Below are 25,466 nucleotides of genomic sequence, written 5' to 3'. Positions count from 1 at the left end.
GTAATGTGCAGGTCAAGGGAAGCTGGGTCCCACTTGGCCTTTCGGTTAAGGGAGCCAGATCCCACATGGCCTACTGTGGTTTCAGTCCCTGGCCTGCTCCACCTGAAGCATGCTGGGCCTGCATGAGGGTGCCAAGATTCAGTAGGCTGGAGGATTGGAGGAAGGGGATTGTGATGCGACCAGACCTCGTGGAGGGTGCTTCTCTCTCTCTTGTGTAAGCGCACGTGGTCTATTATGAATAAAGGGGAAAAATGAGATGAGACCAGGGAGAAAGAGGTTCTCTTTGCTGGGAAAAGGGGTTTTGAAAATCTGAAAATGGAAACATTTTAAAAGACATAGAAAAACAATCTTCAATTGAAGAAGATAATTTATTTAAAGAGGTCTTTGGAATCATTGGATAAGAGTAGCAGTTTTTTTGTAATAATGCCAATGGTTGTAAATGATATCTTTTTTCCCTTTTAAATTGCCAGAGAGCACGTATATGTTCCAGAGGCAGACAGAGAGAGAGGAACATACTCAACAGGGTCTGGTCATACCCTCCTCTCTGATCTGGAGAGGGAGAAATCACCCCTCACTAGATTATAGTCACTCCACAATCTCTTCTCTTCCATTTCTCCATCCTGTTGGGAATCTGAGCATGCACATACACGTGCCTGGCATGTTTTTTTTTTTTTTTTTGAGAGATTTTCGCTATAGGGCGCGTGCGCTCGCCAGACAGACAGAGAGAGACATAGAGACAGAAAGCGAGAAATCACCCCCCAGGGGGGATGGTCACGCCGCAATCCCTTCTCCTCCATTCTCCTCTCGGGATCTTGGGCACGCACGCACACGCGCCCGGCGTGAGTTCTAAGCCACCGGGTCCGGGACACGAACCGCGGTCGACTACGTGGGAGTCCAGCGACATAGCCATTACGCTAACTGCTGGTTCCCATGCCTGGCATGTTTTTCAAGTCACCCATGTGCCTTCTGACTCCCTTAACCACTAGGCCACAGGACTGGCCATGAATGGTATTTTAATAAACTTAAAAATCTGAGCATACATGTCATCTATTCCTAGTGAAGATGTCTTAATGTCACCATAAGGGAGATGCAGATTAAAACCACAATGAGATACCACTTAACCCCTTTCAGAATGGCAAAGATTAAAAATACAAAAAATGATAAGTGTTGGTGGAGTTGTGGTAAAAGGGGAACTATCCTACACTGTTGGAGGAATGTAAATTGGTCCAGCCACTATGGAAAACAATATGGAGGTTCCTCAGAGACCTACAAATAGAACTACCATATCATCCAGCAGTTCCACTTCTGGATATCTACCCAAAGAACAGGAGAATGCTCAGTCAGAAAAGTACACATCAATGTTTATTGCAGCATTATTCATGATTGCTAAGACATAAAACCAACCCACATGTCCATGAACAGATGAATGGATTGAAAAAGTGTGGCACATATACTGTATGGAATGCTATTCAGCCATAAAAAAACAAGAAGACCCTGGCGTTTGATAGAAAGTGGTCAAATATGGAAGATTTATTGCTGAGTGAAGCAAGCCAGGCTATGAAAGAGAGATATTGTATGTCTCTATATACCAACTATCCGCACTTTAAGGTAGAGATTAAAATATTGGAGGACAGAAAAGCAGTAAAATTAGTTACGGACACTGGAGACAGTGTGGAAGGAGAGTAAAAGAGGAAGAGTATAGGGAAGGAAATCAGGGAGAAAAAATAGAGAGGCAAGATGTTTATGGGATACAGAAATGGTTTATTACCTGTTGATGATAATGTGTATAGTACTCTCAACTGGACTGGTCTGAGGCATATTTCATGTTGGGTAAATTCTCTTAAAAGCCAAATGATGTATAACAATAGAATGTTTAAAAACAAATAATAAAAAAGGAATAAACTTATGAACTGAGTTAATACATGCAAACTACATCAAACACTGCTGTTTTAGTCTGTGTAGACATTAGCTATTATTCTTTTCCTTTTATCATTTTGAGGTTTATATTTTCATGTTTCAAAAATAAAAGTATAGCAAATGAAGCTTCCCATCCCATAATTCCAATTTTTAGTAACTATTTTCACCTGATTAAATATTTACATCTCTAGCATAATTTGTGGAGTAACTTTCTTCTTCAATTTTTTTTTTTTTTTTTAAATGAGATTTGCTAGCTTTGGGATAATGATTATGTTGTTGCACTCCCACATAGTGACTGCAGTTCCATTTCGGCACCCAGTGGCTTAAAACTCACGCTGGGTGTGTGTGTGTGTGTGCCCAAAATTCTGAGCAGAGAATAGAGAAGAAAGGATTGCAGCATGGCCTTCCTCCCTGGGGAGTGATTTCTCACTTTTTATCTCTGTCTCTCTGGCCAGCACACGTGCCCTATAGCATAAAATCTCTCTCAAAAAAATAAAAAAAAAAAAAAAAAAAAAAAAAGGAAATAAAAAAAGATTTACTAGCTTCATTTATTCATTAAATTCATAAAACGTTTACTATATTTCTTTTTGTTGTAGGTCTGGTGTGCTTGCCAGAGAGAGAGAGAGAGAGAGAAATTATCCCTGGAGGGGATGGCCATGCTAGAATCCCTTTTCTATTATCCTTTCAGGATTTTGGACATGTATGCATATGCATCTGACTTGTCTTTTAAGCCACTGGGTCTGGGACTTGAACCATATAGTCAGCCATGTTGGATTCAGCTGCCTTAACACCACTGCCACCTAGTTGGCCCCATAACATGTTTATTATATACCAAGTAGAAATACCACTCTGCTATGCAGTGCTAGGGAATTGAGTTAAACAACAATCTATGTCCTTAAGTGCTCTCTGTATTATAAGGGACATAGACATATATACCTGCAGACCTGTGGCAGGAAGAATACTATAAAAATGATTTTATTTTTCTGGCATGATTGTTATTATAAGATAAAAAAAAGGTGATACTTTATATATTCTGGAACCATAATATTATCATTTCCTTGTTAGTGAATCTGTATTTTCAGGAATTCATCTGGCTTTTTTTTGTTTATGAATAATAAGTTTCATGAAAGAGAGAGAGAGAGGGAGGAAGGGGAAGGGAGAAATAGATTTCGGGGAGGGTATTGCTGTGTTGTAATCTTCCTGGGTCAATTTCCAATTTAGCTGGAATTAGAGGCACTCCTCTAGGCCCCAGGAACCAAACCTGGCCCTCCCATGTGCCTTCCGGCCGTCAAAGCAATGTACTCGGTCCTGTGTGTCACCCTGGGCCCAGGGATGCATTTCTTGAATTGAAAAGTTCTGTGACATAGAATTAAAGCTATGAGAAACATCACATTTTATCTGCTACATGGTTTCCTGAGTCAGTGATTTAGTTAAATGACAGAATAATCATTTTTGTATTTTTAAGACATTGAGTTAATTTATCCTTTAAACTCCTTTGTTTTAGATCCCCAATTTTCTGCATTTGACTCCTGTAGCAATTAAAAAGCACTGTGAAGTTCTTAAAGGTGAGCATTTTGTTATATGAACTTTATATTGATTCAGGCCATAAAACTAAGACTCTCAGTTCTAATATATTACATAGCATTCATAGCATTATATTCTAAATCGTCCATTTCTCCTTTTTAAAAAAAAATTTTTTTGATATAGAGTATGTTCCCTTGCTAGAGAGATGGGGAAGGGAGGGTGTGAGGGAAAGAAAGAAAGTGAGAAAACACTTTCTGGGGGATGGCCACCCTGCAGCCCATTGTCTTTTGGGAATTTTGGTCACGTACACACATGAGACCGGCGTGTTTTTCAATCCACTATGTCCGGCACTCGAGCCATGCGGCCAACTTTACCACCATGCCACTAGCTGGCCCACTTTCTCCTTTGTTTTTTAAAAAAAAAAATTCTTCTATTTATTTATTATTACTGTTATCGTTGTTTTCATTTGATCAGAGAAAGAGACAGAGAGAGGAAAAAGTGCAAAGCAAGCTGCCAGATCTGAGACGCAAACCATGGTCAGCCATGTGGGAGTCCAGCGTCTTGAACCACCATGCCACCTGCAGGCCCTAACTTCCTCCTTTTTTTAAGAGGATTTTTTAGGTTTTCTGTGAATTGTTTTATGTCAAATTGCAAGTTTTTTGTTTTGTCTATCACCTTACAAGGTGCTGTGAATAATAAGTTGGATTAGAAGCCATAATCACTGCTCACAGTTGGTTAGTGATTTACTGTTGAGTTATGGAGAACACATATATAAAAAGACTGAAGAAAATAGGCAGTTTTGCCAACAGATGTAATTCGGTATGATTCAAACAGATAGTGTTGAAGGGTGCTGAGTAGCAGGGTAGTCAGTGTGTTCAGTAACGGGATTCACAGAGAGGAGTTCTCTTGAAGAAATGGTTTAACATTTTATACATATATGTATGTGTGTGTGTGTGTGTGTGTGCGCATGTGTGTATGTCTGAGATACATGCCTGTGGTAAATCAAATCGGAGTAGAGCTTGTGATGAAAAGCAGTAGTCTTACATGCTGCTTCCCTGTCCCCAGCTTTTCATCACAGAAGTGTTCTCTCTTAATCATTACTTAGTTCTAGTAACTACTCTCAGAGAGAGAAGATGGTGTGTGTGTGTGTATTTATTTATACTTAAATAGCATATATTCCCTCTGTACGTGTAATAGAAGCAATCATCAGAATATGGTTATAGTTGCCATTCTGAATTTATTTTTTATTTAAATAATTATTGATTTAATTTTATTGATTGTTTCATTTATTTTAATTTGACCAGAGGGAAAGTGGGAAAGCAAGCCACCAGGTCTAGGACTTGAGTTGTGGTTGGCCATGCGGGAATGTCCAGCACTTTAACCACCACACCACCTGCTGGTCTCCATTCTGAATTTATTAATTTTGAACAATAGCTGTTGATTCTTAGAAACAAACCTAGATTTCATGAACTTATACTGCTACTCCTCCTTCCTGTGTGCATGGAGATAGAGGCAAATAGCATTTTTTGTTCATGGGTCTATGTGTGTTTCCATAATTTTGTACATACTCCAATTAATTTTCTGATTTAGTTGCATTGAGCTCTGTATAAGAGATGCACATTTGAATTATTTCAGGTTCACAGCTGTTAGTAATAGATTTTTTAGTTAGTTCAAACATTAGTACCTTTGGGTACAGTTTTCACATATTCATGCAGATTTAAAGATGATACACAGATACTTGTTAAAGGCTTTGCAGGAAAGAAAATGAAACCAAGAAACATGGAACAAGTAGTCTGATTCTGTTGGAAGAAGACATATAGGATAGTGATTATCATAATTAATCATAATTTAATCATGATTAAATTTGACTTTTTGGGAGGATCTTCCATTCAAAAATATAAGAGAGAAGCTTTTTTTTTTCTTTTTTTCTTTCTTTTTTTTTTTGAGAAGTTTTTGCTATAGGGCACGTGCGCTCGCCAGACAGAGAGAGACAGAGAGATAGAAAGCGAGAAATCACCCCCCAGAGGGGATAGTCACACCGCAATCCCTTCTCCTCCATTCTCCTCTCAGGATCTTGGGCACACACGCACATGCGCCCGGCGTGAGTTTAAGCCCGGGACTCGAACCACGGTCAACTACGTGGGAGTCCAGCGACATAGCCATTAACGCTAACTGCTGGTCCCCAAGAAAGCAGCTTTATAGAGGCTCTAAAACATAGGAATAATAACCTCACTCCTTAGATGAGGTAGGAAAAATCTATTTCCTTTCATTTATGTGATCCTCTGTTTTGGAACATTAACTAGAATGCCTTTTTAACCTTTTAGATACGTGATTCCATATTCATTTGTGCCTGAACTGATCACCATTTCTAATTCATGCCCATATGGCACAAATCATGTATCAGTTTTTGGTTCTCTGTAAAGCCAGTGAACAAATGAATTACAATGTGATGATGTCCATTTTTTCTCCATTTTAAATATTATTTAAGCTAGTCTTCTAAATGAAATATTTCTTCAACACTACTTAAATGTTCATACAGTACATTTAGCGGAGTAGCATTATTTTTTATACTAATTAAAGTGAATGTTTTAATTTTTTCCTTAATTATGCCTTTACATTTCTGCCAGCTTCTGGACTTCTAACTCCAAGGCTTTTCAAATATTTCTTCTCAGTTTTCTTTCAAAGTGGGTCAGTTCAGATTTTATATCTAACTTGCAAGTGGAAAATGTGAAGTACAGGAAAGTTAGGTAATTTACCAAAACTTTAATAATCAGCAGTAAAAATTAAATAAAAACCAAAGTCTTCCAAAGTCTGCCTATCAGATGAGTAAAGGCAAATAGGAGTCTATCATGTACTTTCCAGTTGGCTGTGTCCTTTTAGATGTACAATTTTGGTAATTTAATTTAAAACCTGTAATTATCATCTGGTGATTGAAATGAATTATTCACCGTTTAAAAAAAAAAGATTTGGTGCAAACCAAAGAGCTCAGAAAATTCCCCATACTAGTCTTTCTTATAACATGCTTGGCAGTAATGCATCTTATAATGCAGGATATTAGAATTAGTCCATGATAAGAGTGAAATTCAACCTCAGTAATCTTGCTGGGGTTTGTTTGTTTGTTTGTTTTTTGTTTTCAATTTTTGCCATAGTGTGCCTGTGCTTGCAAGCAAGCGACAGAGATAGAGAGAGTGTTGAGAAATCACTGCCAGGGGGCATGGCAATACCACAGTCCCCTCTCCTCTACTCTCCTCTTGAGATTCGGGTACGCACAATCAGCACCCAGCATGATTCCCAAACCACCAGGTCCTGGACTTGAACTGCAGTTGGCTGTGTGGAGTTCAGCCACCTGACCCACCACTCCACCCACTGGTCCCACTCTTTATTTTTAATATTAAAATGTGTTTAATTATAAGGAGATGTCCTTCCTTTCAAAGTGACTGAGTATTGATTTTTTTTTAAATTATTTTTTTAGAGATTTTTGTAATAGTGTATGTGCACTCACCATAGAGACAGAGACAGACAGAAAGTGAGAAATCACCCCCCAGGGGGATGGCCACACTGCAATCCTTCTCATCCATTCTCTCAAGATTTGGGGCACACATGCGTATGCACCCAGCATGAGTTTTAACTACTGGGTCCGGGACTCAAACCGTTATGGACTGACTACGTGGGAGTCCAGTGATGTAACCATTACGCCATCTACTGGTCCCAAGTATTGACCTTTTAAACAGGGTATTTAGGAAACCGTGAGACCTATACTTAATTTGCTAAAATGTATTTAGCTCCAGGTATCAGGATGTTTGTAATCCAGAATGATGTTTTCCTGACTCTAATTTTTTTTTCTTTTTAACAATTATTGTTATCATTATTTTTCAATTTTGACCAGAGAGAGACAGATAGGCAGAGAGACAGAGTAAGCCGCCAGGTCCAGGACTCAAACCACAGTCAGCCGTGTGGGAGTCCAGCACCTTTATCCACCATGTCACTGGCTGGCCCCTGCTGACTCTAATTTTAGAGCCTATCTTAAAGCTAATAATGCCTACTGTAAGAAAATTACTAGGTCGGGAAATGTCATTGGCAAAGAATTCTCCTTGTCCTTTAGTTATCACCTAAAGGAGTTCCCTCACTGCCTTTTAATCTCCTGCAGTTGTGATTTTTGGAAGAATTGTGGATGCATGAGGCATAACGTATTTGACCTAACAAATTAACTGTCCTTGGAGTGAGGCTCTCAAAACCTTGAGATTTCTACTGAGGGGGGCCTGATAGTTCCTAAAAGTTTTCATCCCAAGCTAGCCCTCCACCACACTAACTTGTACGAATAGGGCAGGATGAAATAAGCGACTGGTATCTGTGAGAGGCTGGGAGCTACCTCTTCCTTGAAGTCCCTCCCCGCCTCTCTGTCGGGGCCTAAGTTCCCACCTGTATGCTCTGTGTGCGGAGTTTGTAGTGCTTGGAACTTCCTGTTTTGGCCTAGTCTCTGACCCAGTTCTACCTCCTCTAGGCTTCTTTGCCCAAATTTGAAGACAAGTCTGTTTCTCTTTCCATTTAACCCTGTTGGCACCTGGAAGTCATAAACAAAACACATGAGTTACTGGAACGGTCCGTTTAAGGATGACCAACCTGGGCTTTTATACCTGTTTGAGTTGAATCTCTATTCCACTCAGCTTCTGGAAGATCACTGACCATATCTCATTGCCCTCTTAGAGCTTTTCTAGAGCTTCTCTCAGTTCCTTCCGCTGACTATAGTAACCGTCCCTGAAATATTCAAATATCCACATTTTTCTCTTAATTACATTCCCTAATTAGGATGTACCTAACAAGAATAGGGATAAAGAATGATGATGTGTATGTGAAGGGCAGAAGAAAATCTGTTCTTTCAAGTACCCTGAAAATGATCTTGATAATTTGATATTGTCTGGTAGCATGCATTACAATACAAACTTACCTGCAAAACTGTAATTAAGACCTTCTTTTAATTCTCAGATTTTTGCACTGAGTGGCCAGCTGCGCTAGACAGTGATGAGAAATGTGAGAAGCATTTTCCAATTGAAATTGATACAGCTGACTATGTTTCATCAGGACCATCTATTCGAAACCCCAGAGCACGGGTGGTAACCTTAAGGGTAACAGATTTTTTTTTAAAAAATAAAAATCATTGTAATACATGATTTAATAATACATTCTGTATGTGATTATAAAACTAATACAAGTTTGTGGTAGAAAATTTGAGATATTATAATGTTTTAAGTTCTAAAGTGGTATTTCATTGTATTTTTGACTTACATTCCCCTAATGACTAATGATATTCAGCATCTTTTTTATTCTTTTTTCCTTCAAATGCCAGGAGCATGTGTGCTTACCAGAGAGAGAGGGAGAGAGAGGGAGAGGGAAAAAGCACCCCCCAGTAGGGAGTGGTCACTCCATATGCATTTCTGCACTTGGTCGAGATTTTGGGTATGCATACACATGCACCCAGTTGTTTCTCAAGCCTCTGAGGCCAAGATTTGAGCTGTAGTCAGCCATGAGGGATACAGTGCCTTTAACTTCTAGGCCATAGGGGTAGCCCAGTGTTGAGCATCTTTTCATGTTTATTGACTATTTGTATTTCTTTTTTTGAGAAACACCTACTCAAGTCTTGCTTATTTTAAAATTGGTTTTCTTTTTATTGTTGAGTGGTAAGTGTTTTTTTTTTTTTTTTTTGTATATATATTCTGGTTACCTGTCCCTTATCAGATATATGATTTGCAAACATTTTCTTTCAGTCTCTGAGTTGTTGGCTTACTTTCTTGTGTGTGTGTGTGTGTGTGTGTGTGTGTGTGTGTGTGTGTGTTTTCTTTTTTTTTTAAGCATAGAAGTTTTAATTTTGGTGAAGTCCAATTTATGTATTTGTTCTTTGATCTCATGTGTTTTGTGTCACATCTAAGAGACTATCGTTTAATGCAAGTTCTTGAAGATTACCCCTGTGTTCTCTTCTAACAGTTTTGTAGTTCTAGTTCTCATATTTAGGTCTCTGATCCATTTTTAGTTAATTATTGTATGTGACATGTGGTAGGGGTCAACTTCATTCTTTCGTTTGTCATTCTAATGTTGCAAAGACTCATTGAGTTGTCTTGGTACCCTTGTCAGAAATTGTATAGTTATCACCTGGCTACTTCACTACATGTTCTCTTGAACAATTTTATTTTATTTTTTTTTATTTTCTTTTTTTTTTAGAGATTTTTCACTGTAGGGCGCGTGCGCTCGCCAGACAGACAGAGAGAGACATAGAGACAGAAAGCGAGAAATCACCCCCCAGGGGGGATGGTCACGCCGCAATCCCTTCTCCTCCATTCTCCTCTCGGGATCTTGGGCACGTACGCACACGCGCCCGGCGTGAGTTTTAAGTCACCGGGTCCGGGACACGAACCGCGGTCGACTACGTGGGAGTCAAGCGACATAGCCATTACGCTAACTGCTGGTTCCCCCTTGAACAATTTTAAAGGTAGGGAAAAGTATAATAAACACCCATATACATGGCACCTTGATTTAGTAATTAATTTTTTTTTAATTGCCAGAATGCACATTCGCTCGCCAGAGAGTGTAAAAGAGATTGAGAGAGAGAAAGCACCCCCAGTTGGGGGGTCACACCACAGTCCTTTTTCCTTCCTTTCTCCAGCCTGTAAGGATTTTAGGCTTGTATGCATTTTTTTTTTTTAAATGACCAGAGGATGCATGTGCTCACCAAAGAGATAGAGAGAGGGAGAGGAAGAAAGCACTCCTCAGTGGGGTGTGGTTGGTCATGCAACATTTTCTCCTCCGTTTGTCCACCCTGTCAGGATTTTGGGCACGCAGGCACATGAACCCAGCTTGTTTTTCAAGCTGCCAGAGCCAGAATTTGAATTGTGGTCTGCTGTGTGGGCTTCAGCTTCCTTAGCCGTTAGGCCGCAGGGCCTAGTCATTTTTTACTGCTAATTTGCTTTGCTAGTATTTTATTTAGGATTATTTGTCCTGATTCCATATTACTTTGGAGAAACATCAAAGCGGCTCCTCTTACTGCCATTGCATTTCCAAGTGTCTGTGGTAGGAACCTCTAATTTAGTATTTGAAACCACCGTTGGTCAAAGAAGTCTGATGTACATGGCAAATGTGTTTTCACAGAGCAGTCATGGGACAGTTAGCTAGCATACTTTTTTTTAGTAGAACTTTTTATTTCAGAGTAGTTTTGAATTTACAGAAAAGTATCAAGAATAGTACAGAGGGAGCCTATGTATTTCACACTCAGTTTCTCCTATTGTGACCATCTCACATTATTGTATGGTACAGTTACCACAACTAAAAATTAATATTAATACATTATTATTAAAGCTCTTTATTTGTATTTTCACCTAATGTCCTTTTCTGTTCTAGAATGCCACCCAAGTTACCACATTACATTCAGTTATCATGTCTCCTTAGGCTCCTCTGGGCTATGACCTCGACAGTCTTGACAAGTACTAGTTAAACATTTTAAAGAATGTTTTTTGGTTTGTTATGTCTTTCGGGGAGGAAAACCCTGGAAATAGTGTCTTTCTCATCTTGTCATTTCAAGGAAAGATGCTGTTAACGTGATCTGATATTGATGATGCTAACCTTGGTCTCCTGGCTGAGGTGGTATTTGTCAGTTTTTCTCTGCTATAAAATTATTGGTTTTTTTTCCTCTTCTTGTCATACAGTATGAAAACATCAGTTCCTCCTAAGTGACACGTTAGGAGGAAAATGCGTACATCATTCATCAGATTAATGTGGATCTGTCTATTCTCCTCATGTATTTATTCAGTCATTTATTTATGTGAATATAGACTCGGATATTTATCTTATACTCGGGTTATAATCCAGTAGTACTTTATTTTCAGGTTGTGCAGGTTTCGGCCATTGGGAACTTCCCTCTTGGTTTTGTTTTTAATTCTGCCAGAGGCCCACGTACTTGCTAAAGAGAGACAGAAGATGAGAAAGCATCCCCATGGAGACGGTCACATTGCAATCCCATCTCCATTTCTTCCTCCTCTTGGGATTTTGGGCATACATGCACATGTGCTTGGCATGAACTGCGCAGTTGACCACATGAAATCCAGCAGTCCTAACCACAAACCCACGGGCTGACCTGAGAGCTACTCTTAGAGTTGGTTCCTCTGTCCCTTTGTCACGCTCTCATTGTTTGTTGGTAAACATTTCTTTATTTTCTGGCACTACAAAATGCTCTAGTCTCGTTTTATGCATTCCCTATTCCAATCCTTAAATCATCCATTTCTCCAAGGAACTGTGACTAATGTACTTCAGTTCATCTGGAGGAGGATTGCCTGCCTCCTTGTGATACCTTCTCAAAACTTACTTAACTTGTAGGTTAGGGTAAGGGTTTAGGGTTAGGGTAACATACATTGAAAAAAATTGTTTAACTTTATGTATCCTGTATTTTAGGCTATAAACATTCTAAGTATACTACAAAAATGCATTGAAAAAAATCTATGGAAGTATTTTTACATTATGAGCTAACAAATAGACAAATTTTAGTTTCTAGAATTTTCTTCAGTAATACAGCTGTGATTTATTTGTATTTATATTTCTTTGGTAGTTTTTGGTATCAGAGTTGTACCATTTTTATGAACTGAATTTATGGAGCTTTGCAGCTTTTTTTTTTTTTTTTTTTTTTGAGAGAGGTTTTTGCTATAGGGCATGTGTGCTTGCCAGAAAGACAGAGAGACAGAAAGCGAGAAATAGGGATGGCCACACCACAGTCCCTTCTCCTCCATTCTCCTCTTGTAATCGGGCACACACGCACACGTGCCTAGCATGAATTTAAACCATCGGGTCCAGGACTTGAACCGTGGTCGACTACATGGGAGTCCAGTGACATAGCCATTACGCTAACTGCGGGTCCCTTCAGCCTTTATTTGATACCATAGATATCATAGCACCATATTTATGTTTTTAGATTGATTAAAAATGTTTTAAAATCACAAAAGATTATAATATTTACTGCACAAAATTCAGATAAACAAAAAGGAAAAAAAGAACTGAAATTCTACCATGTGTACATCATTCATCAAATTAATATGAAATGCTTATGGAGTAATACCTGATATATTTTTTTTCCCCCAAGAGATTTTTGCTATAGAGTGTGTGCACTCGTCAGAGAGACGGAAAGTGAGAAATCACCCCCCGAGAGGATGGCCATGCCACAATCCCTTCTCTGTTCTTGTCTTGGCATTTTGGGTATGCATGCACACGCTCCCAGTGTGAGTTTAAGCTGCTGGGTCCGGAAGTCAAACAAGCAATATAACCATTACACCATCTGCTGGTCCTTCCTGGTACATTTTTAAGCACTTATGAAGTGTTACCTGTTTTTTGTAAACACAATAACCACAACCAGCAGTTGTCAGAGCTTTGTGTTGTCTATTGAAAGCTCTCAGACCTCAGGTTCCGGAAGCAGATTCTGCTCATGTTCTTCACCCCCCCTTTCATGTGACATTAGTCTTCAGTGTGAGAACAGACATCGAGAGTCTCTGCTGGTTCTCCACATGCTTATTTTATTCCTCACAAAAGTAATCTCATTGCTTTATTTGACGTATGCTGCCTGGTCTCATTTATAGTCATTCTGCCATCCCCTCTTGTCGCCTTTCCATGTCCTGTGCCACCTGCAGTACCATCGTCATTGCTCCCTTGGGTCCCTTCTGCTTGACGCACATCTGCCACTCTGGGCTCCCTGCTCACTCACCGTTGAGGCTCAGTGCTGTTCCTGCATGTTGTCTCATAGTTCAAGGGTAAAAGATGAAACAGTGGGACGAAGGCACGTGCCATCCCACATGATTAAAGCAGCATCATGTGACCCAGCCGTGGTAGTAGTACCTACTGGTAGACACTGCCCCTGGGCAGGCTGAGGCCACATGAGAGGCCCAGTCCAGTTCCTGGCCCACCGTAGAAAATGGGTGCTTAGAGTTCCAGTGCTCAGGATTGTGAGGCAGGAACATCACAACCTAGTGAGACCCTGTCTTAAAATAAAGCAGTATTATGTAGCCAAGTATAAAATAAGGCCAGCCCCCAGCCTAGTTAAAGGGAATCACATCCCATGTGTCCAACAGCTGTTTGAAGCTCGGCCCCATGGGTTGAAAAGAACACGCTAGGCATGTGTGCACGTGCCCCAAATCCCAACAGGATGGAGAAATGAAGAAGGGATTGTAGCATGACCATGCGCCATTGGGAGGTGCTGCCTCACTCCCCCCAGCCTATCTGTAGTGAGCACTGTCTGTTTATAGTGAGCACTGTCTGTCTGTAGTGAGCACACGTTCTCTCTGGCAATCAAAAAAATTTTTTTTTTATATTTTGGACAGACTCAACTTTTTAATTTGCAGAAAGGTTTTTACTGTGTTTTTCACGATAGTCCTAAGAGTAGTTTAGAATTACGACTCCGCGTATATATGTGTATGACTTTACTTTAAAAGTGCTTGCTTCTGTTACTCTCATTTATTGCTGACAGATATCCCATGAACTAAGTGGCCCTAAGGAAACTGAGTCTCAAGGAGTTCAAATGATTGTGTAAGGTCGTACATAGCGAGTGGCAAATGTAGACATCAAACCCAATAATTCTTGTCTGATGTGCAGTTCCAAAGTTCTTTAACCACATCATACTTGTATATAAAAGAAATATTTTATACAGTTAGACGTCTCTCAATTTATGTAGCATAAAATATAGCCATTTTAAAGTGGATATATAACTACAACCTTCTGTAGTTTGATATGTTAACATTATTTTGGGATAATGTTAGTAATACAGTACCAATGCTTTGAAATATAGCAGCTTGGAAAAAATCTAAGAATTATTTAAAAATTCAGTTAAAGGGGAAAAAAGGCAATAGATGCCATCTAGTCTTGAAGTTAGTATGTTAGTCCAAGTTAAAGACTAAGATTTTGCAGTGCCTTTGAGTACTAGCAGGTGGCGTGAGTGCACCACACAACTGCTTCTGAAATACATGATTCTGCCATAAACTTTATATAGTTCTTGAACATTGAAGTTTTAATGTGAATATGAATTTTAAAGCTGTTAAAATAATAAGCATCACTGCCACTTTTTAAAAGAATTATTTTTAATTTTATTTACTCGTTCATTCGTTTATTTATTTTTATTTTTATTTTGACCAGAGAGAGACAGAGAAAGAGAGAAAGTGACAAAGCAAGCCACCAGGTCCGGGACTCAAATCACGGTTGGCCGTGTGGGAATGTCCAGTGCCTTAACCACCACGTCACCTGCTGGTCCCACTGCCACTTTTTTTGACCACTTACATAAAAAGCTAGAACACTTACATTTAAAAATTTTTTAAATTTGGGAACCAGCAGTTAGCGTAATGGCTATGCCGCTGGACTCCCACGTAGTCAACCGTGGTTCTCATCCCGGACCCGGTGGCTTAAAACTCACGCCGGGCGCGTGTGCGTGTGTGCCCAAGATCCCGAGAGGAGAATGGAGGAGAAGGGATTGCGGCGTGACCATCCCCCCGGGGGGTGATTTCTCGCTTTCTATCTCTATGTCTCTGTCTGTCTGTCTGGCGAGCGCACGCGCCCTATAGCGAAAACCTCTCCAAAAAAAAAATTTATATTTATTGTTAAAAACTACAATTTTATGGAAGGGAAGTTTCTTTTAATTGTATAATTTTAACACTTTTTCTCGAGGGTGATCCATTTTTTAAAATTAAGATTTCTGGTTTACTTACATAGACGTGTGCCATAGTATTTTTTTTTAAACATGCACATAATGTACAATAGTCAAATCAAGGATGTATATTTAATCTTCTTCCACATGGAACATTACATTATGCTATACGCAGTTGTTAATAGTTCTACTAGGTTCTTTTTTTTAAAAAAAATTATTTAATTCCCTTTGTTGTTATTATTATTATTTTTAATTTGACCAGAGAGAGACAGGAAAAGTGAGAAACCAAGCCACCAGGTCTAGTATTCTAACCATGGTCAGCTGTGTGGGAATCCAGTGTGTTTAAACACCACGCCACCCTGCCGGCCCCTCTGCTAGGTTCTTTTGAGCTGTGTATCACGTTGTCCATATTTTTACTCCGCTGTGATATCCTGTCCGATAGCTTCTTCCCCTATTTACTTGCTTCCATGTGTCCGTTATAAATTTTCTCATCAACTCCCCCAACCCTCTCCTAAGAAAGGAGGTTTTTAAAGAATTATTTATATAATTTTATTTATCATTATTATTTTTTTTAATTTGCCTTTGGGCATGTGCACTTACTGGAGAGAGACTGGGTGGGGAGGGGCAGTGAGAAAGCAAGCCACTAGGTCCAGGACTTGAATCGTAGTTGGCCATGTGTGCCTTAAACATCACACTACATGCTGGCCTAAAGGGTGTGGCTTTTTTTTTTTTTTTTTTTAAAGGAAACATCCCACTCACTATGCTAATGGAAAAGCTATTAATTTTTTCCTCTCTACTGTCTCTCTACATGCGTATATTAGCATAATTTTAATACACATTCAATTATTCTCTTGTTGTTTCTTAAGTTATTGTTCTTAGTGTTGTAATTTTTATCAGGCTGATCATGTGGTTGTTGATACATATCTTTTCAGAGGATGGTGGTAGTTAGCATTGTCTCCAACATATGAACTGTTCTGTTAGATTGGTACTTAATATTGTAATTGATAGTCTTGAGGTTTTTTTTTTTTAAGAATTAATTTTATTGTTTATTATTTAGTTTAATTATTACAGGGCACATTTGATCACCAGAGACAGAGAGAAGAGGAAGAAATTAAGAAAGCAAGCTATCAGATCTGGGACTTGAACTGTGGCCAGCCATGTGGGAGTTCAGGACCTCAACTACTACGCCACCTACTGGCCCTCTTGATTTCTTTTTAAGAGTACATTGGGGGGGACCAGCAGTTGGCGTAATGTAATGGCTATGTCACTGGATTCCCATGTAGTTGACTGTGGTTCGAGTTCTGGACCCGGTGGCTTACGGTCATGCCAGGCGTGCCTGCCCAAGATGCATGCCCAAGATCCCGAAAGAATGGAGGAGAAGGGATTACGGAGTGGCCATCCCCCTTGGGGGGTGATTTCTCGCTTTCTGTCTCTCTGTTTCTCTCTGTCTTTCTGGTGAACGCATGGGCCCTATAACAAAAACTTCTTCAAAAAAAATAAAAAAAGAGTACCTTGGGGGATCTGGCAGGTGGTGTGGTAGTTAAAGGCACTGGATTCCCACATGGCCGACCACAGTTTGAGTCTCAGACATGTTGGCTTGCTTTTTCACTTTCCCTTTCTCTCTCTCTGGTCAAATTAAAATAATAATAATAATAATAGTAAATGGAATTAAACCAATCAATTTAAAAATTAAAAATCAAGAGAGTACTTTAGGGACCAGCATGTGGCATAATAGTTAAGGCGCTGGACTCCCCTATGGCCAAGTCCTAGACCTGGCAGCGTGAAATTCACACCAGGTACATGTGTGTGCTTGCCCAGATTCCCAGGAGGAATGGATTGGGGTGTGGCTGTTCCCTTCCATCCCCTCCTCACTGGAGGGGATTTCTCATTTTCCCTCTCACTGTCTTTCTTTTGTGAGTGTACACACTCCAGCCAAAAAAAAACCTGTAAATGTACTTTTATTTTTTAAATGTACTTTTATTTTTTAAAAAGTACATTTATAGGGCAGGCCCATAGACTAAAGGTTAGGAGAGCTGGATCTTGCGTGACATGCCCAAAATCCTGACAGGATGGAGAGGAGGAGGAGACGAGTTGCAGCTTGAGCACGCACTAATGGGTGTCTTATCCCTTCCCCTTCCCTTGACTCTCTGTCTCTCTCTGGTGAGCACATGCTACCCTTGGAAATGAAAAAAAAAGAAAAAAAAAATTTGTGAACCAATCCTTGGAAAGTGAAGTCTGAGGTCAGATAAATTGGAAAATCATTACGTACCAATTCTGCATCCTGGAATTCCAGAATGCTCATTAGCATATTACTTGCTCTAAGAAATACTGTCTTTAACCCAATTTTACTCAGCATTTCTTAAATGTAATTAATAGAAATAGCCTTAAGAAAATCTTAGAATGTGGGACTAGTAATAGCATTTTGATAAATGTTAAGCCGAATTATTTCCATTTTTTTTTTCAAAATATTATTGATGTTATTTAATTTCTTCTTTTTCAATTTGACCACAGAGAGACAGACAAAGAAGGAGAAAGCAAGCCACCAAATCTGGGACTTGAACCACAGTCAGCCATACGGGAGTCTAGTACCTTCACCACCACGACACCTGCTGACCCCTATTTCAGATATTTTGATTTTTCCTTTATGTGGTAGTTTTAAAAAATAAATGTCCCTAGACTAGTAACAGTGTTGCAGGTCTCATAATTGCATGGTAGAAAGCCCTTAGGTTTTATTCATTTATTTCTATATTCCAGCTTTACAAACACTGAATGAGTTTAATTGTATTACTACTACTCTCAAGTATTATACTTTCATTTATTTAAGACACATGTCATTGCTTCTTTCAGGGAAGGTAGTGATACCCAGGACTTTCAAAGAACTCCAAAAGTGTGTTTCCCTCCCCACTTTTTTTTTAACCATGTGTTAGATCAGGCTTTATAATGCATGATCAGCTGCTAAGTCAGTATAGAAAGGAGTTTGAAAAGGCTTTTTAGTGGGTTTAATGTTAATATAAGTAGCATTACTACTTTTTATTCCCATTAAATGAAGTACTGTATTTGAGGTTATTTTTTTCAATAATTTTTTTCTTGTATTTTTAAGGTTAAGCTTTCCAGTCTGAATTTAGATGATCATGCAAAGAAGAAACTTATTAAACTTGTAGGAGAACGATACTGCAAAACCACAGATGTGCTTACCATCAAAACAGATAGGTAAAGGGGGCTGGCAGGTGGCGTGGTGGTTGAGGGTGCTTGATTCCCACATGGCCAACTGCGGTTCGACTCCTGGACCTGGCAGTTTGCTTTCTCGCTTTCTCTCTTTCTCTCTCTCTCTCACACACACACACACACACACACACACTCTGTCCCTCTCTGGTCAAATTAAAATGAATAAATAAACAGATAAATAAATAAAATTAAATAAAATAATTCTTAAAAAAACAAAAACCAGATAGGTAAAGAAAGAAAAGTTCAGTAGATTGGTCACATGTGTTTCTTTATTATTCTCCACTTTCCTGGCCATCATTTTTAAATAAATTACACTGAAGAGAGGGGTCTCCTTTTCTTATCCTAACGTATTATGTCAGAAAAGTTGTCTAATTCATAAGGGGAAATTTCTCACAGTAGCCATTGTTGCTGTAATCTGTATGTACGAGGCATGCTTAGCTACATTATTATTACTTTTAATCTTCATTTTAATATATTCATGTGTATAAAACCCAGGGAAGATGTTAGAAGAATACAACAGTATGATTTCTAGTGATTTTTTAAAAGTTTATGCATTTATTTTTCCATGAGAGGGAAAAGAGAGAGAGAGACATGCAGCTCCAACAAGGTCTTCACGCCGAGAGGCGCCCTAGTCTGAGCCAGACTGGATCATAAATGCACGCGTGTGTGCCCAGTGTGTAGGGAGGTCCCAGAACATGAACCAGGACCTTTTCCATGTGATTTCAGTTCAGTTACTTCTGAGCCAACACCTGTCCCTAATATGCTAATAAAACAGGTTTTTATGAAGTCAAGGCACAGGAAGTCTTACAGTTAAACTTCGAGTTATTAAATTAGGCCCAGCTGTAGTGACACAGGTGCCAGCATGTCACCATGCAGTGTTGGTAGCCATGTGGAAGGCTAGGTGTTCGGATCCCAGGACAGCCAGAGCATGCCATGCCCACACACATGTGCCCACACATGATCCTGGCTGCCCAGGGGGTGGGGGGGTGGGGGGATTGCAGCAGGATGAGAGCCTCTCAGACGTGCTTGCCTGTCAGCCTCTCTTTCTTATGAAAGAAGGAAACAGACTTTTAAAAATAAATTACTCAATTATGTATGTGGGAACGTATTAAGACACATTTGTAGAGTGCATGTTAGTGAAAGCACATATTAATTTATACGTTAGGTCATTTTTCATTTGAGGTGAAGAAAGATTGTTGCTGTTTTTCCTAAATGGTTATTTTATTTCAGAATTATACTTTGGTTGTCTCAAAATTATATTCAAATATAAAAGACTTGCCTTTAGAAAGTTGAGCGGGCAGCATAAAGTTTCATCATATACAAATAACTACATCAGTGATGAAAACAAAGAGAGACACCAGTGTTCAGTATCCTCAATTAATGAAAGGTATAGTCTGTTCTTATTCCAAGGACAGTTTTCCTCAAGCGGAAAGGGAATATGTGAAAATATGAATCTTCCACATGTAGTATCTTTAGAAATTTTTCAAATTACTCTTTACAATGAGTTTCTAGGATTTTGATCAACTCTCTTTCTTTTTTAAAGGTGCCCTTTAAAAAGACAGAATTATGATTATGCAATGTATCTGCTAACAGTTTTATACCATGAGTCTTGGGTAAGTTTGTCTGAATTTTTAACGTTTCTGTCAGTGTAACGTGAATGATGTTAACCTTTCAAAATATTTTGTGTGGTGTGTATTCTATCAAGTGTTTTGTGAATTGCTTAATTATCTAAGCATGTATGAAATGTCATGGGCCACTATACTGATATTATGGCTCTTGAGCCAGTAGGTGGTGTAGTGGGTAAGGTGTGCATGGCTGACCACACTTCAAGTCTCAGACCTGACACCTTGAAAATCACGCTGGGCACATGTGCATGTGTGTCCAAAATCCCAGGAAGAGAAGGGATTATGGTGTGGCTATTCCCTTTAGGGGGTGATTTTTCACTTTCCCTCTCACTGTCTCTGTATCCTTCCAGTGAGCATGCACCCTGTGGCAAAACACCTAAAACCTAAAAAAAAAAAAAAAAGTAAAGATCTTGAAATGAATTATTCATTCCATCTTAGGATCTTTCTAAAATTTGCCTAAAGTGCCCTTTTATTTTTTCGGAGATGTTTTTGCTATAGGGTGCGTGCACTCGCCAGAGAGACAGAAAGCGAGAGGTAACCCCCCAGGGTGAATGGCCATGCGGCAATCCCTTCTCCTCCATTCTCCTCTCAGGATTTTGGGCATGCACACACGCCTGGCGTGAGTTTAAGCCACCATGTCCAGGACTTGGAACTTTTGTCGACTACATAGGAGTCCAGCAATGTAGCCATTATGCCATCTGCTGGTCCCAATTTGCCTAAAGCGCCTTTAAAATTTAGAGTTTGTGACTTGGCTGGGAAATTTAGAATTTTTTACTTTTTTTTTTTTTAATTTTTTTTAAAGAGAGGTTTTTTCGCTATAGGGCACGTGCACTTGCCAGCAGAAAGACAGAGAGAGACACAGAGACAGAAAGCGAGAAATCACCCCTCCAGGGGGAATGGTCACGCCACAATCCCTTTTCCTCCTCTTGGGATCTTGGGCACGCATGCACACGCGCCTGGCGTGAGTTTTAAGCCACCGGGTCCGGGACGCGAACTGCGGTAGACTACGTGGGAGTCCAGCGACATAGCCATTACGCTAACTGCTGGTTCCCTACTTTGTTTTTTTGGTTTGTTTGTTTAACTTTGGGTGAACATTCTCAGTTATGGAAGAATAATCATCATCTATATACCAGAGAATTTTTAATTCATTCTGTCTTCCAAATAAATTGCAGGACAAAGCCCCCAAACTGTAGAAATATATTTTTAAACATTTATTGAATCTTTTAGTTATCACGTACCCTTTTATGTGAACATGTAATTGTTATACATTAGAGACAATTAAGGACAATTTATTATTTAAATAGTACTCAAAATAGTTGTATGACTGAGTTAATTGAGTTTTAGTATATGTATTTGTGAGGAGGAGTATCTTTTAAAATTCCTGATAAAGTGCACTGTGCACTTACAGCAGAGAGGAAGGGACCCTCTCCAGAGCTCAGACATATACATTCTCCTCCCCTTAGTCCTCCAGGCACCAGGGTCCTGGGCATGAATGCACTTGCCTGGCATGTTTTCAGGCCGACTGGGCCAAGGATTTCAACTATAGTGAGCATGTGGCTTGCATGTCAGCAGTCCAGAACACCACCAGTGGTGCCTCCGAAGCTGAGCCAGGGAAAAGTTTTTATGTTTGAGAACCAGCTCATCTGACTTAAAGCTGGTGACCAATATATTTAGATAACTCATAGGTTTTTTTTTTTTTTGGAGAGGTTTTCGCTATAGGGCACGTGCGTTCGCCAGACAGACAGAGACATAGAGACGGAAAGCGAGAAATCAGCTCCCATGGGGGATGGTCACACTGCTATCCCTTCTCCTCCATTCTCCTCTCGGGATCTTGGGCACACATGCACACGCGCCCAGCGTGAGTTCTAAGCCACTGGGTCTGGGACGCGAACCGTGGTCGACTACGTGGGAGTCTAGTGACATAGCCATTACACTAACTGCTGGTTCCCGATAACTCATAGTTTTAAATATTATTTGTAAGGGCCTACAGGTGGTGTAGTGGTTAAAGGCGCTGGATTCCCACAGGGCTGACCACAGTTCAAGTCCTGGACCTTGTGGCTTGTTTTCTCGCTTTCTCTCTCTTCTTCTCTCTTGCCCTCATCATATTAAAAAACAACAATAATGATAAATAAAATAAAGGAACTACTTCTTTAAAAATAAATAAATAAATATTATTTGTTAAAAAAAATTTAGGTACACGTACCAATTAGATTTTTTTGTAGCTTTCCCAACATAGATAAGGGCATTGATAGCATTTCAAATTACAGATTGACTATCCCTTATCCAAAATACTTAGGGCCAAAAGAGTTTCAGATTTTTTTGAATTTTGGAATATTTGCATAGACATTATAAGATATCTTGGGAGTGACACTCAAGTCTAAACACAGAATTACTTCATATACACCTTATATTATCTAACATGAAGGTAATGTTATTCAATATTTTTGTATTGGAGTATTTTGACTGCCATCCATCTCATGAGATTAGATATGGAATTTTCTACTTGCATTGCCATGTCAGTACTCAAAAAGCTTCAGATTTTAGAGCATTTTGGGTTTTGGATTCTTAAACTAGGGAAGCTCAACTTAAAGAAACAATTTTTTAAATTATCTATTTAATTTTATTTATTCATTCATTTATTTTAATTTGACCAGAGAGAGCGAGAAAGTGGGAAAACAAGCTACCAGGTTCGGGACTCAAACCATGGTCGGCCATGTGAAAATGCCCAGCACCTTAACCACCACGCCACCTGCTGGCCCCAAAGGAACAAATTTGAAAGGAAAAAAAGCTGGAGAAAGGGATCATGATAATTAGATATTCAGAGGACTTCAAATGAGAGCTTAGAATTGTTTTTTTAAGATGCTTAGCGGTACAACAGGGTGGGCACTGTTGTGAAACAGACTTCTGCTCACCAAGTGAGAACTTTTTTTTAATACCTGAAGTCATTACCTTGTTTATTTATTTATTTATATTTTAATTTGACCAGAGAGGGACAGAGTGAGGGGCGGCGGGGAGAAAGTGAGAAAGCAAGCCACCAGATCTGGGACTTGAACTGCAGTCTCCCATGTGGGAGTACAGCATCCTCAACCACCATGCCACCTGCCGGCCCCATAGTCAGTGAGAACTTTCTAAGCGAACCATCCACAGATGCAGTGGTAGGAAATGTTCCATGATTGGCCACTTAGTGGAGATAGGGTTAAAAATACTTATATTCCGGGAACCAGCAGTTGGCGTAATGGCTATGTCGCTGGACTCCGACGTAGTCGACCGCGGTTCGCGTCCCGGACACAGTGGCTTAAAAACCACGCCGGGCGCGTGTGCGTGCGTGCCCAAGATCCCGAGAGGAGAATGGAGGAGAAGGGATTGCGGCGTGGCCATCCCCTCTGGGGGGTGATTTCTCGCTTTCTATCTCTATGTCTCTCTCTGTCTGTCTGGCGAGCGCACGCGCCCTATAGCGGAAATCTCTACAAATATATATATTCTTTGGCTAGGTAGTTGCATTATTTAGTCTTTGGAACCTCCTTACAGCTCTGAGATACTATGAATCTGTGAACAGATTCTCTAAGCTACTCATAGCATTTTACTGATAATTATTAAAAGATGTTTTTAAGAATTATTTACTGAACTTTATTTATCATTGCTATTATTTTAAATTTTCTCTAGAGCATGTGCGCTCACTAGAGAGAAATGGAGGTGGGGAGGTGGGAGGGGTTGGGGAGCCGCCAGGTCTGAGATTCGAACCACAGTCAACCAAGTTGTAGTCCAGTACCTTAACCACCACACCACTTGCTGGCCCCAATATTAAAACAGTTTTAACAAGATGAGTTAAAAGCAGGAGGAAAACAAGAAAATTTACAGGGTTAATAAGAACAAAAGGTGGTTTGATAGCTCTTCTTATGTTTTGAGATATTTTCATTATCACAGTTCACTTTGATTTTCTAGTTTCTAGCAACACTGTCATAGCAATTCATCTTTCCTATGCATTGATTTTAGAAACACCTTTGGCTAAAATAATTAAGGCCCCCTTTGAACCAGTAACATGGCTGAATTAGCTATGGTTGCTACTTTTAAAAGAGTTGATAATAAACAATAAAAGCCGACCAATTTTGAGTCTTATATTTTGCCAACAGTCTGTAAAATTAATTTTCCCCAAAGGAAATGACAAGCATAAATAAATTCAGTAAAAGTTGACTTACTGGATTCTTTTTGTGGTTCCATGACATAGAATCCAAACAAGTTTGTATTCTGAATCCACGAAAGAATCCTTTGATTTTTAATACTAATTACTTCGATGCTAGGATATGTAGGTACATAAAACAGTCCTAAACTGATACAGTTAAAGAATTATATTAAAATTGGCCCATGGTCTTTTCTAAACAAGTACCATCAGTGAAGAAGCTTTAAGAGAATGCAGATGAGCCGTGTAATTTTGCAGAGCTGCTGGAAGAGAATTTTTATTGAATTGAAATTCTTTCTTCCTTCACCAACTCGGAATTCATACTTGATGTTACTACCTGGTATTTAATCAAATATTTAGAGAGAGTCCCTTTTAGTTCATAGCTTTATTTTTTTATAGACTAGCTTCTGAGCATTTAGTACCCAAATATGTTCTTTCCTTGGCTTTTCACCTTTCCATAGAGATTACCTCTAAAGAGCGTTGAGAGGAAAGTAGGTGGTTTTTCATAGCAGATATTACTGAACAGTGAGCGTTCAGACTTCAGTATAAGGACATTACTGTCGTATGGTAGTCAAAACAGCGTGAGCATGGAAGTATCAAAGTAGACTTCAATAAGTATAAGCATCACAAAGCAGCGGCTTTAGTAAAGAGGTTTGGTAATACTTCAGAGAATGCTTATTTGAGTGCTAAGAAGGCGATAAGAGACAAACACTAGACCATTCATCTGGCAGCAGTTCAAAGAAGCAAAGAGACTCAGAAATTTAGTTTAATATATCCATATTATATGTTGTTAGTATAGAGCAAGTCAAATTTTAGCCTTTGGAGCCAAACAGACCCAAATTTGAATCCGTTTTATTACTTACTACCTGGTGATCTTAATCAACCACTTAATTCATCTCTGAGAGTGTTTTCTTCTAAGGGTTTTAGATGGATGGGGAAATTTACATAAAGTGATAAATAGTGAGCTTTCAGTAAATAGCTATTAATGTTAATACTAAAATGAAGAAAGACTTCTCTTTATAATTTAAAATTTATTTATTCCCGGTTTCTGAGTACACTTGTGTGTAATTTGACAGAATTTATACAAATAAAGTCAGATGTGTACACTAGTGTGTTTAAAATTTTAGAACATGGATCCTGCTTACCATCTGACATTAACTGATAATAACAAAACTTCCTAAATTTTAACTTTTGTTACGTGATAGTCTTTTTTTTTTTTGAAGTTCATTTCTTCTTCAGTGAGTAGGAGGGGAGCACATCCAATGGGGTCTTCATCCTGTGATCTACCCTCAAACCCCAGCTATTTAGAATTGAGCATATGAGCATTCTCAGCATGGACAGG

General features: G+C 39.2%; 1 protein-coding gene across 1 annotated transcript in view; it reads left to right on the top strand.

Annotated features, from left to right (window-relative positions):
* The window catches only part of MRPS35 (mitochondrial ribosomal protein S35), a 50,744-nt gene that overhangs the window by 10,142 nt on the left and 15,136 nt on the right, over positions 1–25,466 (top strand). The window contains exons 4-7 of the mRNA XM_006140312.3: positions 3,422–3,482; positions 8,425–8,564; positions 18,198–18,307; positions 19,866–19,935. Coding sequence (XP_006140374.1) covers positions 3,422–3,482; positions 8,425–8,564; positions 18,198–18,307; positions 19,866–19,935 — 381 coding nt within the window. The remainder of the gene's footprint in view (positions 1–3,421; positions 3,483–8,424; positions 8,565–18,197; positions 18,308–19,865; positions 19,936–25,466) is intronic.

The sequence above is a fragment of the Tupaia chinensis genome, unplaced genomic scaffold (genome assembly GCF_000334495.1).
Source record: "Tupaia chinensis unplaced genomic scaffold, TupChi_1.0 Scaffold000028_1, whole genome shotgun sequence".
Taxonomy (NCBI): Eukaryota; Metazoa; Chordata; class Mammalia; order Scandentia; family Tupaiidae; genus Tupaia; species Tupaia belangeri.
This window is presented reverse-complemented; position numbering and strand designations above follow the sequence as displayed.